At 38.5% G+C, this 18,231-nt stretch overlaps 1 protein-coding gene across 2 annotated transcripts in view; it reads left to right on the top strand.

Annotated features, from left to right (window-relative positions):
- The window catches only part of LOC118017883 (tomoregulin-1), a 90,235-nt gene that overhangs the window by 42,105 nt on the left and 29,899 nt on the right, over window positions 1-18,231 (top strand). For both annotated transcript variants that reach the window (XM_035016199.1, XM_035016200.1), the window contains exons 5-6: window positions 1,461-1,557; window positions 16,957-17,105. In XM_035016199.1, the coding sequence (XP_034872090.1) occupies window positions 1,461-1,557; window positions 16,957-17,105 (246 nt within the window). The remainder of the gene's footprint in view (window positions 1-1,460; window positions 1,558-16,956; window positions 17,106-18,231) is intronic.

The raw sequence follows: 18,231 nt of genomic DNA, 5'->3' as shown, positions 1-18,231 counted from the left end.
CCTTACTTCAGACTTCCACATTTCATAGAATCCTAAAATGTCAAGAGTTGGAAGGCACTTCAAAGGTCACTTTAGAGAATAGAAGAACTGTCTGGAGGAAGAAGTTCAGGATGACAGTTTTGGGGGGAAAAAAAAAAGATTAAAGCTATCCCACAATAGAATGTGATTTAAATGGACATGTTCAAGCAGAAGCTTCATGATCACGTGTGAAGGACTAGACCATCAATTCTAGATCTTAGAGCTGGAAAGGGTTTTAAGAGGGATCATGTAGCCTAGTACCTGTGGTCAGATATTTGGTAAGGAAACGGTCATTGTTCTTAGACTAAGAACTGGAAGTTGATTTCAAGATTTGTGTATATAGCATAAATACTGGATGTCTTGCTCTGACGGTTTCTTTTTAGGGAGTATGAGTTTAGAAAGACTAAGTGGTTTGCTCAGATTAGTACATAAACTTAAGTGAGCTCATGGTGGCTGTACCAAAGCCTCAGAAATACATAGGATTGTGATCCCCGGAATTTGGGAGTGTTCATGAGAACCTGGGGAAGATTTCTACTTAAAGTGTAGGCAGACACTACAAATGGAAAGTTTGGAAGTATTACCAAAGTATTACCAAACAGGTTTATGGACTTCTCCTTTTAATATCTTCTTTACTGATTGATACCCCTGAATAAGGTGTTCTTTTCCAAACTAGAATGGGAGATCCCTTGAGTAAGCTGAATCCCTAAATTGGCCTCAGAACAGAGCTCCCTGCCCAGTTTGAGATTATCAGGGTAGGATCCATTCTAGTTGAGGCCCACAAATGTAGAAGCCCTTAAATGTGGGATAGGAGTTGGGGACTACTTAGAGGTATGAACTGGTTTTTTATGCTGGATTGTAGGAGACCCACACACTTCTGTATTCTAGGTATTTCAGGCTGTGCTAAGTGGCAAGTCTTTTGTAAGGAGACCGCTTTCCTTTCACAGATTTGGAGATAAATATATTTTTTTAAATTCTGGAATTAGTTGTTATGTAGTAAGAAAGGCAGGTATAAAACTGATGTGAAGAAGTGGTTATACTCTATTGCATTTAATCATTTATTTGCTGACTGGCATCCCACAGGCTATTTCAACAGGGTAATCACTGGACCAAATTTATCACCCATGTTTTATTTTCTCTTTCTTATTTAATGTTATGTGATAATTCTTATAAAGGCAATTAATTATCAAAACCTATATTGCACCTTTGTACATAGGTTAAGGGATTATTTTGCTAGCATCAGTACTTGTTTTCCTCATAGATTTTGTTGTACTCTGTATTGGCAACATTTTTGGGCACAAGCATTGATAGATTTTGGAAGTGATTGTTTTTAAGAGCTCAGGTACATTTTCCCTAGAAATAGGATAATGGCTGCTGAAAACGTGAAGCTTATCTGGAAAGGAACCCAACTTTTGGTTGAAAATTTAATTTTTCTTTTTAAACAGAAGAGGAAGGGTCAGGGGCAGAAGTTCACAGAAAACACTCCAAGTGTGGACCTTGCAAATATAAAGCTGAGTGTGATGAAGATGCAGAAAATGTTGGGTGAGTTGATTGAGGGAAAGGGATGCACTTACTTGGAGGATAATCATCAGCACTATTATGTTGTAGAGAGGTATCTTTTAACCTGGTTCTAGATATTTTGTGTATGCCTTCTATTTTTTTTTTTGTTTAATGCAGATCTATTAATTTTTCTCTTATGTTGATATAATATCATAGCTACTTAAAGTGTTGTATTTTAGAATGAATCCATGTATAATCTTTTTAGGTTTACCTCTGCCTTTATTTTTTGGGACAGTTTTATATAGTTTATCCTAAGTGCTAATTTTATTCCTCAAAAGTACTTTTATTCTAATTCTCCTACCATTATACTTTATACTAGTATCAATAATTTTCTCTTTTTCTTAACTTGGATTTTTATGCAAAAACTTTTCATGTATTTCAGTGTAAAAAAAATCCAAAACTGCTTCAAAATTTGAGATATAGTAATTATTATGTAATGAGTAAAATATTTTTAGAAATCCCATTTGCACAGACTGACAGTATGTTGTTTTATTTTCTCATGTTCAGCTTTCAGTAAGGTGGGTTTTGTAGCTGGACAGCATTGTCTGTCCAATTTTCACACGGTATGTGGTGGAATAGCAAGAATATTTACATCATCAACACAGTCATGTTTGTTTCTTCGGGTTTATTTATTCCCAGTCTCAACCTCTCATTTCCCTGTAGTGTTTGCTTTTTGCATAGTTGATTCTAAAAGCTTTAATGCTGACTTCAGGACGTTATAGCACAAATGGATCTTCACTTCCCTATAGTGCATATTTTAAAACACTTGTTTTATAGAGATTTGCACTTTCTTCCTTACTCACACATATTTTCACTGTGTGTTTTATTCAGCCCTTAAATACATATTCAGGTCTTTCACTGAACAGTGGTAATATGGTTTAATTGGCATTAATGCCCATAGGGAGCTTTACAAATCAGGATTGCACCATTTTCAGGATTATGGTTCAAAATCAGCTATTTGGGTGTTACATGGTAAAATTAATGTCATAATTTACTTGGTATATATTTTAAAGTTGGTGAGAATTGGCACAAAACAAGTTTAGTAAAAAGTGAATTTAGCAAAACTTCAGTTTGCTCTCTTTCTCCATGTTGGTCACTTGGATTGACATGTGTCCATCCATTTCAGTCAGAGTGATTTGATTGGGAAGTACATGTTTTCCAAAGTAGAGATGGGTCTGCAGAACAGGAAAGAAATGATGAGCAATATGGACTTGCAGAGAGAACAGATAATAGATGTTATGTTCTCTTCTTCTTGCTTTGTGCTAATGATACGGCATGATGAAGTACTGGTGTGTGTGTATGTGTGTGTGTGTGTATTTTTGTAGAGATTTAGTTCTTTTTAGTGTTTTGCCTCAGGACTGTTCTATAAAGGTGTTCAGAGTCAAAATAGTTGTCAGTGATTGATTGGCTTGGTCTGTTGCTCTGTTTTTATTCCTTTCATGGTACCTCTCTCCAGTCCTGTTTTAGACATTTCTCTGCTCTCATTTTTTATCCCTTAATTGAAAGAGATAGAGATCTTTTGCTTAGAAGTAGAGCAGATTCCACCTAGTCTCAGAGGCAGCCCCACATATGACATCTGTATGATAAAATATACATCTTTCTATGAACACCACCTCATGATATAATGTGTACCCTCTGCCCAGTCAGAGTAACTCCCTTGTAGGTACTAAATTCATTTTGTGCGTCTGTTTTGAGAGCTTGCAACCACCATTTTTGCAGATACAGGCTTTAAGCATAAGAAGTGGGCACAGACCAGGGAAGAGCTTACCAGTAGAAAGGAGCATGCAGGCTGAGGAGCCAGCCGGGGAGCACATAGACTGGGACAGGCAGCCAAGTCCAGGCCAGGAAATTGGTGCAATAATGGGAGAACATTAAGGAAGCATTTGGTACCTTTACCTAAAGGTAAGTGATTAAGCTAAAATGGCTGATCCTACTATGGAAGGAGATAGAAAGAAATTTTAGGAACATTAATCTTTTAGTGTATAAATAGTGTATAAAACACTTATTACTGATTGTAGTTGAGTTTAACAATTAGGCACACCTCAATGGTTATTGTAATTTTTTTTTTTTAACTTTTAAATGGGCCATGGTACCAAGAAATTATATGGAGGTTATTTAACTCCTTCAGCCCACCTTCTGTGTGCTTTTCATGATTACTTTCAGGTGAATAGTGGCACGTTTGCTTAAGGGTAATTCTGACTCAGCCAACTAGACCTTTTCAGTATGGAAAATTGAGAGATGCCCATATGTGGCAGTAGACACCAAGCCTTGATTTGTATATAAAAACCCATTATTTATTAGGACAATGTTATATAATTTTTTAATTAAAAGATAAAACTATAGTTATTAAATACAGAAGGTCTTAGTTATAAAACAAGTACTCATGTCATGGCTTAATTATAAACTCTACCAGAATCAGAAAACTTTAAGGTTGAGTAGGATCTTAAAATTTATCTTCTAGCCTAGTCCTCTCACTTTACAGATGAGAAAATTAAGGATTAAAGTCAGAGAGTTTTATGGGGCAGATTCTCCTAAATTCCAGTAGGGTGTTTTTTCCTGATACTAGCTTTTTTGATTCTTAGAAAGAATGCTGTTATCCTTTTCCTACTTCAAGGACTGCTGCTTGATGACTTTTTAAAAAACACTGCCCTCTTCAACCTGGTCCCAGCTGAGATTTCTTTATTTTCCTTATATTCTTCTGGTCACTCTGAATACTAGCTGCTTTTAAATTCCTTGTTTTTACACCTTAGCTGTCATCTAGAAGGTCACATGCCTATCTATCTGTTATGTATCAGTGACTTTTAGATGTTTTTAACTACAACTCTATGTAAGAAATAGATTTACACTGTGACATAGAATTCACGTTTCAAAATTCTGTGAAATAATACTTACCTTTATTAAATGTGAGGTACTCTAATACTTTCTATCTGATTTCCTTAAAAAATGCCAGAATTGACTTCTTTATCCACTAGTGATTATGACCTATAGTTTGAAAAATACTCCTCGATAATATAACTAATCAATATTATATTTCATGTTATATTTCTAGGTATGGGTATTCATTTAAAAATATTTTATTTTTTCTCATTTTGAAATGTCTTTTCTGTTAGAAGAAATGTTTTTTTTTTTTTTTAAAGATTTTATTTATTTGAGAGAGAGAGAGAATGAGAGAGAGCACATGAGAGGGGGGAGGGTCAGAGGGAGAAGCAGACTCCCTGCCGAGCAGGGAGCCCGATGCGGACTCGATCCAGGGACTCCAGGATCATGACCTGAGCCGAAGGCAGTCGCTTAACCAACTGAGCCACCCAGGCGCCCAGAAGAAATGTTTATACGCTGATTTCCCAAGGGCAGCTGAAATCTTTCTCTTGCTTTAAAGCTCTTTTTCTTGCTACCAGTTTAGAAAAAAAAAACAAACCCTGGCATTTTGGGGGAGGGAATCAGTGGTATCATGTAACTTAATTCTTTGCTATTAAGAGAAGTGCTAATTTTTTATTTAGCCATTTAAATGGATATTTATTTAAATAGGTTGTCTTAGTGTTACATATTGTATAGTGTATTACATTTTTCAGCTATTGTTACATAAATTGTTTTTTTCAGCTCTTTATGGAAGTTCTGTCTGGTGCAAGAAGTATTATCCTGATTTTACAGGTGAAGCTGGGCTCAGAAGAGGCTGAATGGCTTGCAGTTACCCAGAGCACAGGTCTAGTGACAAGGGATTTATCCATTGTGTTGTACACACACATGTGCAATACCCTGGTGTTCTCAATGGTGGTGGTTTTGTCCCTGACTTAAGGCTGCGTTCTGCTTTGTGTTTTGGGTTCTTTAAAAATAATTTTTCTTCTCATCTCAGGCTCCTGGCGGCTGCTTCTGGCTGCTGTGTCAAGGTGCCTTGACGATGAAGCTGAGTGTAGATGACCCCGGCTTTTAAATTTGCTTCTCTTCTTTCCCAGAATAGGAGATAATACACTGTAGGAACTGTATCTAATGTAGGAATAAATTCTAAATGTAAAATCAGAGTAAATAGGTTCTTCTGAGTGAAGTGTGTGAACTTTATTACATGTATTTTCTTTCTTGTCTGCTCAATGGCTAATTTATTTATAATTTAAATCAGTTTTAGCTTCTGAAAGGCTTTTTTCCCCCCTTCCCTCCTGAAGCACATTGTGCCTCTCCAGTGACACTCTGGTGTTCACATGGATTAGTGATAGCTATCTTCATTGATGCTTACCTTTTGAATTTATACCTAGAGTTAGGTAGTGAGGTTGCAAGAAATTTGACTCCCACCTAAGTGAGGTTTCAGTATTCCATTGTGACCATTATGAAATATAGTGGATGGACTTTCTGCTTAGCCTTTTTTTGGTGGGGGGTTGTTTAACAAAAGTTTATTTCTCATTCCCATAGTCTGTCACAGTGCTGTGGAACTCTCTAAAACAGCTACTTTCCATGCGGGGGGCTCAGCCTTCCACACTACTTTGAGTTCCTGGCCCCTGTTTCTGTATGGGCTCCTAGGATGGAGGCAGGAAGAGCCCTAGAGTCTTGCACCAACAAATAAAGGCCTCAGCCCAGATCTGCTTAGTCTTAAAACTCGGAAATAGCATCTGCTTTACAGCACGTTATATTTCTTAAACCATATGTTGGTAGCAACCCCTCTTTTTCTAAACAGTATTTCTAATCTGGCCAAAGCTGAAGTTATTGCTGCAAAATGGCCATCAGCTGTTTGTCTGGATGGTGGGACCAAATAATCCTAGAACTCCTTCACATCAGTACCCTTTATATTCCTGACCTAAATCTCTGCCACGAATGGTTGAGGATTTGGTAGAATCATCAGGCATAATGTCAATACAGGTGAGTTAAAAAGTCCTCGACTGATTTCTTTTGAACTTCGTATGTGATGCTCTCTGTGGAAATAGTCCCTGCTCTTCTGCCTCTTTGATGTCAGTCTCTCTGGAGATGCTCTTTCCTTGAGTGATAGAAGATTTCAGAGTTGCTAAGAGAATCATTGTAGGTATGCAGTGTGACAGACAACATTGATAAACAGTTAATCTACCTGCTTGGACGTCTTTGTCAATTGTGGGACCATTTTATGTTTGACACAGATGGTTGGTCAGTGTCACAGTCTGATGAGTCTCTCTCTCAGTAGGTTCAATGAAATCTTTTTTCTTGTTTAAGCTGAGAGTGATGCTATACATGTGTGTCCTTCATTATGTTCTCCTTCTGGATGCCACATAGACTTTTTTTTTTTTTTTTTTTTTTTATTTGACAGAGAGAGACACAGCGAGAGAGGGAACACAGCAGGGGGAGTGGGAGAAGGAGAAGCAGGCTCCCTGCTGAGCAGGGAGCCCAATGCGGGGCTTGATCCCAGGACTCTGGGATCATGACCTGAGCCAAAAGCAGACGCCCAACGACTGAGCCACACAGGCGCCCCCCACATAGACTTTTTAAAAAAAGAGCCAAAGAAGTACCTTTCCTACCATTATCTATTCTTTATTTCCTCCTAATCAGAGATGACAATAAGTTTTGTCATTTAGCATTGCCTTTTTCCGGATATATAGAATATAGACTTTTAAAACTATTTAGGTTTAATAAATTCCTATGATGGCCCCTTAGATTATAATGGAAAAATAATTGTATGCTGTTCTTTTTCTTCTGATAACAGGAAACAAGACTATTAAATATTAGTTTATACATAGTACAGGCCGGATATTAGCAGTGACAGGCTCCTTTGTCCAGAAGTCCTTCCTTCTACAGTACAGTACCTTCCCACTACTCCTACTAGGATGCCACACAGCTGCTAGTAAAGGTTTCCTCTGAGACGTCTGTTTTTAAAATGCAGAACACCGTATCCCCATAACCTTTTGCAGTTTTCTGAATGCTGTGCTACTCTTTGATAGTTTGCCTCTTATTCCTTCTGCCTGGAGTCCCATTTCTATTTAAATCTAGATTGTTTAATTCTTACTCTTCCTTCTCGACTTGGATGTAGTGTGACTCAGGTCACAAGTCAGTGCCTCTTCCCAGAAGCCTCCCTGGCTCTCTTCCACAGTCCCCACGAGTTAGGTGACCTTATTCTGTGTTGCTTCTTGTTCTTGAGAAACAACCTCTGTGTGGTTATTTATGCTGTTGGGATCACTAGCAGATTGTTGGCTCCCTAAGGACAGGGACTTTGTCTTGCTGAATTCTATACTGGATGAATTTGCCATAAGGTTGGGTTGTAGTATCCCTCTGTAGGTCTTTGTTGAACTCATGGCTGTTCACACTAGGGCTTTATTATTCACTTAGAGCTACACACAGTGTCATTGTATGGATTTAATATACATAAAAATGACTGGTATTGTACTGAACTTTTTGCAGGCTTCATAGGTGTTTGTTAAATTTAAATAAGTTCATATGAATTAGTTTTTTTTATGATTTTATTTATTTATTTGAGAAAGAGAGCATGAGCAGAGGGAGGGGCAGAGGGAAAGAGAGAAAGAGAAAAACAGTCTCCCCGCTGAGCACAGAGCCCAACATGGGGCTCCCTCCCAGAACCCTGAGATCATGACCTGAGCCGAAGGCAGACACTTAACTGACTGAGCCACCCAGGCGTCCCCACATAAATTAGTTTAAGCCAGTGTTTTCTTAACTGCTGAATAAACTTATCATATCAAGAGGGAATAACACTTTCTATATAGAGTGAAGAGAAAGGAAGGGAAAGGATAGATTTTTTTCAGTAATAATACTACTTTCAGATGTACATAGTATTTGATTTCAAAGGGCTTTTTACAAAAGCTTATTTGGTTCTTTCACAAGTATTATGAGGTATTATCCCTATTTTAAAGACTTAGAGTTGTGATTTGCAAAAATCATAGAAGTCATTCAATTCATTTATTTATGTATATATGCGTTCATGTCTTTGAAGTTTGTAGTGTTAGAAACTCAGAAGCTTTAAAAGGCTCCACAGTAAGAAGTCTGTTTCCTACCCCGGTTCCCCAGCCATTCAGGTGTCTTTACTAGAGGCAGTCACTGATGTTTATTTAATCTCCCGGCGATTATTTTATGCATGTACAAGCAAATATGTACACATACTCTCTTTCTTTCCTTTTTTAAAACTAATGGTAGTACACTGTGCATATCGTTCTACACTTTCTTAAAACTTTTATTGTAAAATGTACATTGGTATATCTATGTATGCAATTTAAAGAATACTACATCTGTGTACCTAACACCTAGGGTACAAAATAGAATATTGCCATATTACCAGTGTGGAGCATTAACCCAGCCATGGAAGGAAAGGACAGTAGTGCCATGATTACATGAAGGCTTACAGAAGAAGATACATCGAATGGTCTCTGAGTCAGAGTCTGGCTTTTAGTTTCCCAGAGAGTTTACAAGATTCCCTTCTTGGGATGTCAGTGGGCAAGAGCATGAGTGAGTCCTGGGGAACCTAGGGCTCTTCACAGTGGAGACATCTGGCAGGATTCTAGTCTTGCCATGTATGGATGACTGGCAGGAATGTGGCCAGAGAAGGGCCTGCTCTGTGTTTTCTCCTTATCTCACCATAGCTGACCTCTAGCTCTCAGGAGTCAATTAAATGAGTGTGCTCAGGGTCAGGCAGTAGGACATGGAGGGGAGAGGGGGACACTTCACCACCATATGGTTAAGATGAGCCAAGTGTGGATCAGAGTCTGGAGCAGGCTTACCTGGGCATTCTGTCTCCTGGCTAAAAAGGGCATAGTGGCACTAGGCCTCTTAGTAATCAGTAATCACAGCCATCAACAGGACTGTGGAGAGTGGAACTATTTCAGTGTGGACTGGTTGCCCTGCACATCTTATATCTAGCTGTCACCCTGGGATCTTCCTTCATTGTTGTATCTTTTCCAACAACAACCAGTTCTCTACTTCTCCTATACCAACCAGCTGTTCCACAATTCAGTTCAGTTCCAATGCTCTCCACTTGGAGTAAGCACAAATGCCACAGAATGAAGGCACAGACCCACAAGACCCCACCTGCAAGTGAGGTTCCCTGCATCTCCTCCCACCATACTACTAATTTGGAGATTTCCACAACCTCCCCTTGGGTTTGATAATTTGCAAATATGACACACAGTGCTATGCTTACTGTTTATTATGAAGGATGCAAATAGATGAAGAGGTGCATAGGGCGAGGGGTCTTGAGGAGTTTCTGCTCTGTCTCCATGGTATCAGGTGCACCACCTTCCCAGCACGTGGATGTGTTCACCAACCTGGAATGCTCCTGTTCAAAGTTTTTTATTGCAGTTTCATTATTGGTTAAATTATTGGCCATTGGTGATTGAACTCCATCTCCAATCCCTCTCTCTTTCTCCCCTTCCCAGAGGTCAGGTGGGTTGGTGGGGTGGGGAAATAGAAGTTCTGACTTTTCCATGGTTGGTTTTTCTGGTGTCAAACTGGTCCTTCCCTTCCTTCCCACAATGAGCCATTTCCTTAGCATACAAAAGATTCTCCCATCTATCAGACAGTTCCAAGAGTTTTAGGTGCTCAGTGCCAGGAACAGGGGATGAAGACCAAATATATTTTTTGTTATACCACGAGTATCCTAGAAATTCATTTACCTCTTTTCTATATAGGATAGTCTGCTTCTTGTATTTTTGCCTTGAATTTCTTGGTTTTACTCTCCCATTTTAGTCTATTTTTCAGTAGCTTCTTGAAAAGGGTATAAGATGTTAAAAAAAAAAAAAAAAAGCCAAACTCTTTTGAGACTTAATGCTTGAAAGTGTTTTTTTTTTTTTTTTTAAGGATGTTATTTTCACATAATTGCTACACCCAACATGGGGCTCAAACTTACAACCCTGAGATCAAGAGTCACACGCTCCACTGGCTGAGCCAGCCAGGCGCCCCGAAAATGTTTTTATCCTACACCTAATACTTGATTTATAACTTGTCAAGTACATACTTCTAGGTGGGAAATAATTTTCCCTCAGAACTGTGAAGGCATTGCTCTGTTATCTTCTAGCTTCCAGTATTGCTGTAGAAGCCTGAAGCCATTTGATTCCTGATCCTTTGTATATGATCTGTTTTCTCTCTATTGTAGCATGTAGAATCTTTTGGTCCCCAGTATAGTGGAATTTCACAATGTCACATCCTTTTTTAGAAAGTTACTTATTTCTGATTTAAGAAATTTTCTTCAGTTAGCCCTTTTTTTTTTTTTTTAAGATTTTATTTCTTAGTAATCTCCACAGCCAACGTGGGGCTTGAACCCACAACCCTGAGATCAAGCATCACATGCTCTGCTGACTGAGCCAGCCAGGCGCCCCTTCTTCAGTTAGTTCTTTGATGATGACTTCCTTTCCTCTCTTTTCTATTTGTATTTCTGTTATTTGGTTGTTGGAACATCCTGGACTAGTCCTTTATTTTTCTTACCTTTTCTCCCATTTTCTATTTTTTAAAAATTTTGCTGTGCCTTCTGAGAGATTTCTTCAACTTTATCTACCAGTCCTTTTTTGAGTTTTTTGTTTCTGCTGTAATTTTTTTTCTTTTTTTTTTTTTTAAGATTTTTATTTATTTATTTGACAGAGAGAGACACAGCGAGAGAGGGAACACAAGCAGGGGGAGAGGGAGAAGCAGACTCCCCGCTGAGCAGGGAGCCTGATGCGGGGCTCGATCCCAGGACCCTGGGATCATGACCTGAGCTGAAGGCAGACGCTTAATGACTGAGCCACCCAGGCGCCCCTTCTTTTTCTTTTTTTAAAGATTTATTTATTTGAGAGACAGAGAGCAAGGAAGTGTGGGGGGAGGGGCAAAGGGGGAGGGAGGGAATCTCCAGCAGACTCCTCACTGAATGAGGAGCCCAATGTGAGGCTTGATCCCATGACCCTGAGATCATGAACCTCAGCCGAAATCAAGAGTTGGATGCTTAACCGACTGAGCCCCCCAGGCGCCCCTATAATTTTAATTTCTAAGAGCTCATCTTTGTTCTCACGGTGCTCCTTTTTTTTTTCTTAAATCACATCCTATTGTTACTTAAATACTGTTCAGCTTCTATGTCTTTTTTAGTTAAATTCCATAGTTAATATTTTTAAAAAGTTACTCATTTTACCTAAGTTTTCCAATTTGCTGTCTTAAAGTGGCTTATAATAACCCTTCATCATCTATTCAACCATAATCCCTGCTGAATCTAGTCCTTTTCATTCCTGATATGTTTTTCTCTCTTTCTGAATTTATCCTCCTTTATAGATTTGAAAGTCTTTTCAAAGGCCCAACTTTGGCTTAATTGATCTTTTCTGTTGTAACTTTGTTTTCTGTTTCTGCTGAGATCTATCTATATGTCCATATCTATATCCCCATGTATCTGTAGCCATTCCTCTGTTTTTTCCCTTCTTTTTTGTTTTCATTGGACTTATTTCATTGTTCTTTTTCTAACTTCTTGAATGGATGCCTAGTGATTTAATTTTGGGCCATTTTTTTAAGACTTGAGAAAAAACTTGAAGGATTGAACCTGGTGGGTGTCTGAGGGAAGTGTTCCAGGGAGAAGGAAAGCCTGGAGTCAGGAGTATCCCTGGTGTGTTTGAGAGAAAAGGAAGGCCAGTTTAGTGAAAAGATTTTTCATGATAAAAATATGGAAGGGGCGCCTGGGTGGCTCATTTGGTTAAGCATCTGCCTTCAGCTCAGGTCATGATCTCAGGGTCCTGGGATCGAGCCCCTAGTTGGGCTCCCTGCTCAGTGGGGAGCCTGCTTCTCCTTCTCCCTATTCCCCTCCTCCTCACTTGTGCTCTTTCTCTCTCAAAGAAAGAAAGAGGGCGCCTGGGTGGCTCAGTTGGTTAAGCGACTGCCTTCGGCTCAGGTCATGATCCTGGAGTCCTGGGATCGAGTCCCGCATCGGACTCCCTGCTCGGCAGGGAGTCTGCTTCTCCCTCTGACCCTCCCCCCTCTCATGTGCTCTCTGTCTCTCTCATTCTCTCTGGCTCAGATAAATAAATTAAAAAAAAAAAAGAAAGAAAGAAGAAAGAAAATTTTTTTTAAGTATGGAAAATACGTACCTCCTTTCATTTGTCATTTTCCATGCAGAGATCTCTGTTTTACACAACAGCTGTAATGAGTAGAGAGAGCACCATCCCAGCCACTTTATGTTTTGTGATCTTAGGCTTTTTAACTTTGTTCATATTCATCTTACCTTTTTATAATTATTTGTTGTCAGGATTAAATAAGGCAAGCGTGAGTATTCCCACACAGTAGGTGCAGAGTAAATGGTGGTTGAATGTTTTGAATTTGGCATGTTTACTGAAGTGATTTCTTTCGACCCTCATGCACACTCCTATGCTTTGGGCATCCTGCCCTCTGTACTGCTGCCAGCATGCATAGCTGTCGTCCCTGTAATCAATAATAGCGGCAGGCTCTGGAGTCTAATATTTTCCTCCTCTGCTCATGGTTTCCCTGAGCTGGACTTTCCTAGGCATAGTATTTCATTTTCTTTCCTCATGTGCCATGTGAGAACAGTAGCCGTGGTTTGTTCTCACAGCTCTTAGTCTGACAGTGGTACCATCCCACCGAGGAATGCTGACTTTCTCCTACACTTGCTCACAGGTGTGCTCAGTGCCCACTGCTGAGTCACTTGTTTCTCCTTACTGGATTGGTACAGTATCTTGCCTTTGTTGTTGGGCCTTTTCTCATTCCTGAAATAGCTTTATAATCTTTCATTAGCCACCTTTTCTCTTTTATTGCCATTCCAGTTTTGCCCGCTTATATCCCATCAAGCTGGGGTCAGCAAGGATTTTCTGTAAAGGTCCAGTTGACAGATATTTTACACTTTGCAGACCAAATGTGGTCTCTGTCACATTCTCTCCCCGGCCCCCCTGCCAAAATGTAAAAGCCATTTCTGACTTTAGTAAATACAAATTGTTAATTTTTTTTCTGGTGCCTTAATTTTTAAATTGTGGAATAGAGTATATATTTAAAAGTGCATGAAAACTTACACACTTGGTTTAATGCACAAAAGTGAAACAAAGTTTTGTGAATCCTACCTCCCAAGCCAGAAATAGAATATTATCAATACTTCAGAGCTGCCCTCTCATGTTCCTCCTTGAATGTATCTTTCCTCTACCTACCCGGTATCCTGCATTTTCTTTGCTTTTTAAAGTAGTTTTACCACGTATGATGAATCTCTTAACTGATTTTGAGTTTTGTATAAAATGGAATCATCTCCATATGTACCTTCTATTGCTTAGCAATTATGTTTTTGGGACTCATTCACGTTAATGCACATGGTTCATTCAAATTACTGCTTATTGAATTTAATTTTTGGACTATACTACATCCTTTTACAGTGCATTTTACTACTGATGGACATTTGGATTGTTTCCAGTCTTTTGTTCTCATGAATAATGCTGCTGTGAACATTCTTAACTTAAGTCTGATGCACATGTATATGAGATTTTTTTTTTTTTTTTAAGATTTTTTTTATTTGACAGAGAGAGAGACAGCGAGAGCATGAGCACAAGCAGGGGAAGTGGGAGAGGGAGAAGCAGGCTTCCTGCCGAACAGGGAGCCCGATGCGGGGCTCGATCCCAGGACCCTGGGATCATGACCTGAGCCGAAGGCAGACACTTAATGACTGAGCCACCCAGGCGCCCCTGTGTATGAGATTTTAAGGGGCTTTACCTAGTCGTGAAATTGTTGGGCCCTTGCAAGGCTAGCTTTGTTAACGTTACCTACATATTTATGCTTTTGTTCTTCATTTGCATTTGCATTTCAGATCTTTATAAGATCATTGTTCAACTGCCTTTATAATTACCTTTACTGGTAGCCAGCAGGTGACAAGCTCTTAAGTTTTTACTTCTTTGAAATTACTTTTATTTTACCCTCATTCATGAAAGGTATTTCTCTTTATATAGAATTCTATTTTATCTCAGCACAGTGCAGGCATTATTTCACTGTCTGGCTAGAAATAAACAATTTGGCTTCAGTATTGCTTTTGAAGACACTTGTCCCTCTTATTCTTGCCTTTTTGAAAGTAATCTTTCTCTTCTTTCTGGCTGCTTTTAAAATATTCTTTTTTGATGTTGCTGTTAAATTCCACTGTGGTATCTCCGTGTCTAGATTTCTCCTTAATAATCCTGTTTGGAATGTATTAGGCTTCTTGGATATTTAGATTAGTATCTTTTTTTAGTTTTAGAAAGTTTGATGAGGAATTGCTGAAAATATTGCCCTTGCCTCATTCCTTTTACTCCTTGAGGTCCAATTAGAGTTTTGCAGATTCTGTCACTTCTGTCTTCCATGTCTCTTAATCTTTTTTTAGATTAAAAAGTGTACTGCCTCTTTGACTCTGTTGTGGTTTGAGTAATTTCCTTTTATCTGTCTTCCAGTACCCTAACTCACCTTTCATTTATCTAATCTGCTGTTAAATCTGCCTATTGCGTTTTTTATTTCTTTTTCTTTTTTTCTTTTTCTTTTTTTGCGAGAAAGAGTGTACATGCCATGGAGCGGGGGGAGGGGCAGAGGGAGAGAGAATCCCAAGCAGGCTCCCCACCCAGTGCAGAGCCCGATGCAGGGCTCCATCTCATGACCTAGAGATCATTACCTGAGCTGAAATCAAGAGTCAGATGCCCAACCAACTGAGCCACCCAGGCGCCCCCAAATTTTTATTTCTAATAATACATGCTTTATTAGAAGTTCTGTTTGGTTCACTTTTTTTTCTTTCCTTTCTTTCCTTTATTTTAAGTTAATTCTACCACTGAGAGTCACATGCTTCACAGGCTGAGCCAGCCAGATGCCTCTGCTTGGTTCATTTTCTTTTCTTTTTTTTTTTTTTTTTTAACGATTTTTTAAAAAAATTTATTATTTGAGAGAGAGAATGAGAGAGAGAGAGAGAGAGCACATGAGAGGGGGAAGGGTCAGAGGGAGAAGCAGACTCCCTGCCGAGCAGGGAGCCCAATGCGGGACTCGATCCAGGGACTCCAGGGTCATGACCTGAGCCGAAGGCAATCGCTTAACCAACTGAGCCACCCAGGCGCCCTGCTTGGTTCATTTTCAAATCAGCTTGTTCCACTCATGGTGTTTTATTTCCTTATTTGTTGTAGATATATGACTGAGTGTGTGATCTGCTTATTTTTCTCACAAGTGTATCTTGGAAAATGTTTGAGGTCGAGGATAATAAAGTTGGTTTCTCCAAAGGAGATTGCATTTGCTTCTGTCAGTTGCCTACGGCCCCTTCCAGTCCTTGGCTCTTAAAATAAATTCTGGGCTTAAGGTTTTTCAGAACACCCAAGTAGTATTTTAAGTTGTAATTACCCATGTGAGGACTGGCTTGTGGTTTTTAATTCTCAGGGGAGATGTTTTTCTTCCCTCTCTTCAATGCCATGGCTCAGGGCAGCATTTTTTTTTTCCGTTTTAAATAGTCCCTGTGGAATATGGAAACTCATTTCTAGTTTATCCTCATGCTGAGAGTTGTAGCTTTTTGAGCTAACAGCTTTTCCAGGGTCTTCAAACTCCCCATCTTAGGTAGGTCAGTATTGTTTGTCTTCTGTTTCCAGAGGCCTGCAAGGCTATAAAAGTTGATAATTGAATTTACCCAATTTGGTAAACACTTTCAAGGTGAAAATCAGCTTTAACCAACTCAATTGACCTTTCTCTATTCCTGTCTTCATTTAACTTTTGTTCTGAACATTCCTTATTTCTTATCAGCTTATGAATGCATTTGAGAGAATATTTTAAAATACTTTTCCTGTAATTTTTGTTGTTTTCAGTGGGAAGCTTAGCTTAGTTTCTGAGTCTACAGTGTTGCTGGAAGCAGGAAAGTCTCTATTTTTTTTTTATTTTTATATTCTCATTTAGATTTTATTGTTCTTGGGAGGAGTGACCATGCCTGGGACTTCTTGTGCAGTCTCAGTGTAGGGTGGACACTCAGCGATATAGGTAGATGTGCAGCTAGAAACACTTTGGAGGGCTTTCATTTTACATGTTTTATTTCAAATTATGTTTTTTAGTCTTTCTAGTTATTTGGTGAGGTTGGTATATTATTATAACCTCTATTTTACAGATAAGTAAATTAAGACTTAGGAAAAGAATCTGGACACAAATCTTAGTAATTAGTTGGGCTGGGATTTAGATTCATTACTTTTGACTCAGTTCTGTGTCCTTTCCACTATGGCATGCTGCTTTTTAATTAACATTGTTGACATTTGGCATCTCTTGATTATTGTATCTAGATATGAAAATTCTGGGGAAACCACCAGATTAATATCTAGATGAAATTATCTCTAAATTCTCACCTGAAAGAAATTGTTAGCTGAGCGTTCACTTTGCTTAATCTTTTACCAGTGACTTAAAACAATATATTGACTTCTGTTAACAGAAAGCAGAAAAGAAGAAAGTGAAATACAGCATTGTGAAATACTTTTGTTGTAAAATATAGGTAATTTTTGTCTTTTCCTATAGGTGTGTATGTAATATAGATTGCAGTGGCTACAGTTTTAATCCTGTGTGTGCTTCTGATGGGAGTTCCTACAACAATCCTTGTTTTGTTCGAGAAGCATCTTGTATAAAGCAAGAACAAATCGATATAAGACATCTTGGTCATTGCACAGGTAAAATCCATTCTACTCATCCAGAGACCTGTCTGTAATATTCTGTGTCTGAAATCTTACTTGTCATTTTGGTGGTGTTCCATATTTGTAAAATGAGAAGTCTTTGATGTTCTTTTTGTTTCTTTTATTACTTTACATTTTAGAATTTCTTTGTTCTGTTACTAATTTAGATTTTTTTTTTCCATTTATTTTCATCTTCTCAAGATGCAAACCATGCTTTTTAGTTGATCATGTAGTAACTAAGCTCTTCCTAACATAGACTTGTAGATACATTTATAGTTCTTAAAGGTTGTCTCAAATTTATAGTAATGATTGTAGCTATTGAGTGATTAGTCAGCTTATTTTAATTACAGTAAAACTACAAGCATTGCCATATATTCATCTTTTTTTTCTAGAGCATAGAAGTTTACTTTGTTTTCTCATCTCTCTGTAGTTTTTGCCCCTACATATTATGTACTGTTAGAGATTTTGGTATGAGGTTATAGAATGTAAGGAAAAATTATTACCTTCAGTTTAAAATTCTTCTTGCTCTTCTTGCTTTTTGTCATAGCTTAGAGCCACGATAGCAACTAAGTATTTGTTTTTGTTTTCCATTTCAACTAGAAATATCCAGTCACTAAAGGTAGAACTTCTCAACCTTCTTTCCTTAGTAATACACATATGGGCTAGTATAATGTATTATTTCCTAGTAACATACATCATACAAGAGCCAGACACATTGTCATGGACTTGTGGGTCTTTCCTGCTTACATGGTCCATCCCTCCTACCTTTTTTGGACTTATTAAAGGGATATGTTTTTATCTAAGCTAAGGGAAAAGTGTTGTAAGCCAGAGTTTGGTACTTTATATTGGTAACAAATTATTTGTGAAATACTGCACAAGGGATTGCAATATCTCTGGTCTAAGCTACCAGAGAATGCCCAAGAAGCTCATCAGAGGATTTCCAAGTGGAGGTCAGATATGGGCGGGAGAGCAAACCATTTGCTGATAGAGACCCCTTGTAGGTAGACACACCACTTAGGCTTGATCTTAAAGAAGTATATGGTTTGTTTTTCTTTCATAGAGTGGCATTTAGAGCCTAAGTTGAAACAGTAGCTTAGAGAAATAATACCTTTTATGAAGAACT

This window comes from Mirounga leonina, unplaced genomic scaffold, assembly GCF_011800145.1.
Source record: "Mirounga leonina isolate KUSES-001 unplaced genomic scaffold, KU_Mleo_1.0 Mir_170, whole genome shotgun sequence".
In the NCBI taxonomy this organism is placed as follows: Eukaryota; Metazoa; Chordata; class Mammalia; order Carnivora; family Phocidae; genus Mirounga; species Mirounga leonina.
This window is presented reverse-complemented; position numbering and strand designations above follow the sequence as displayed.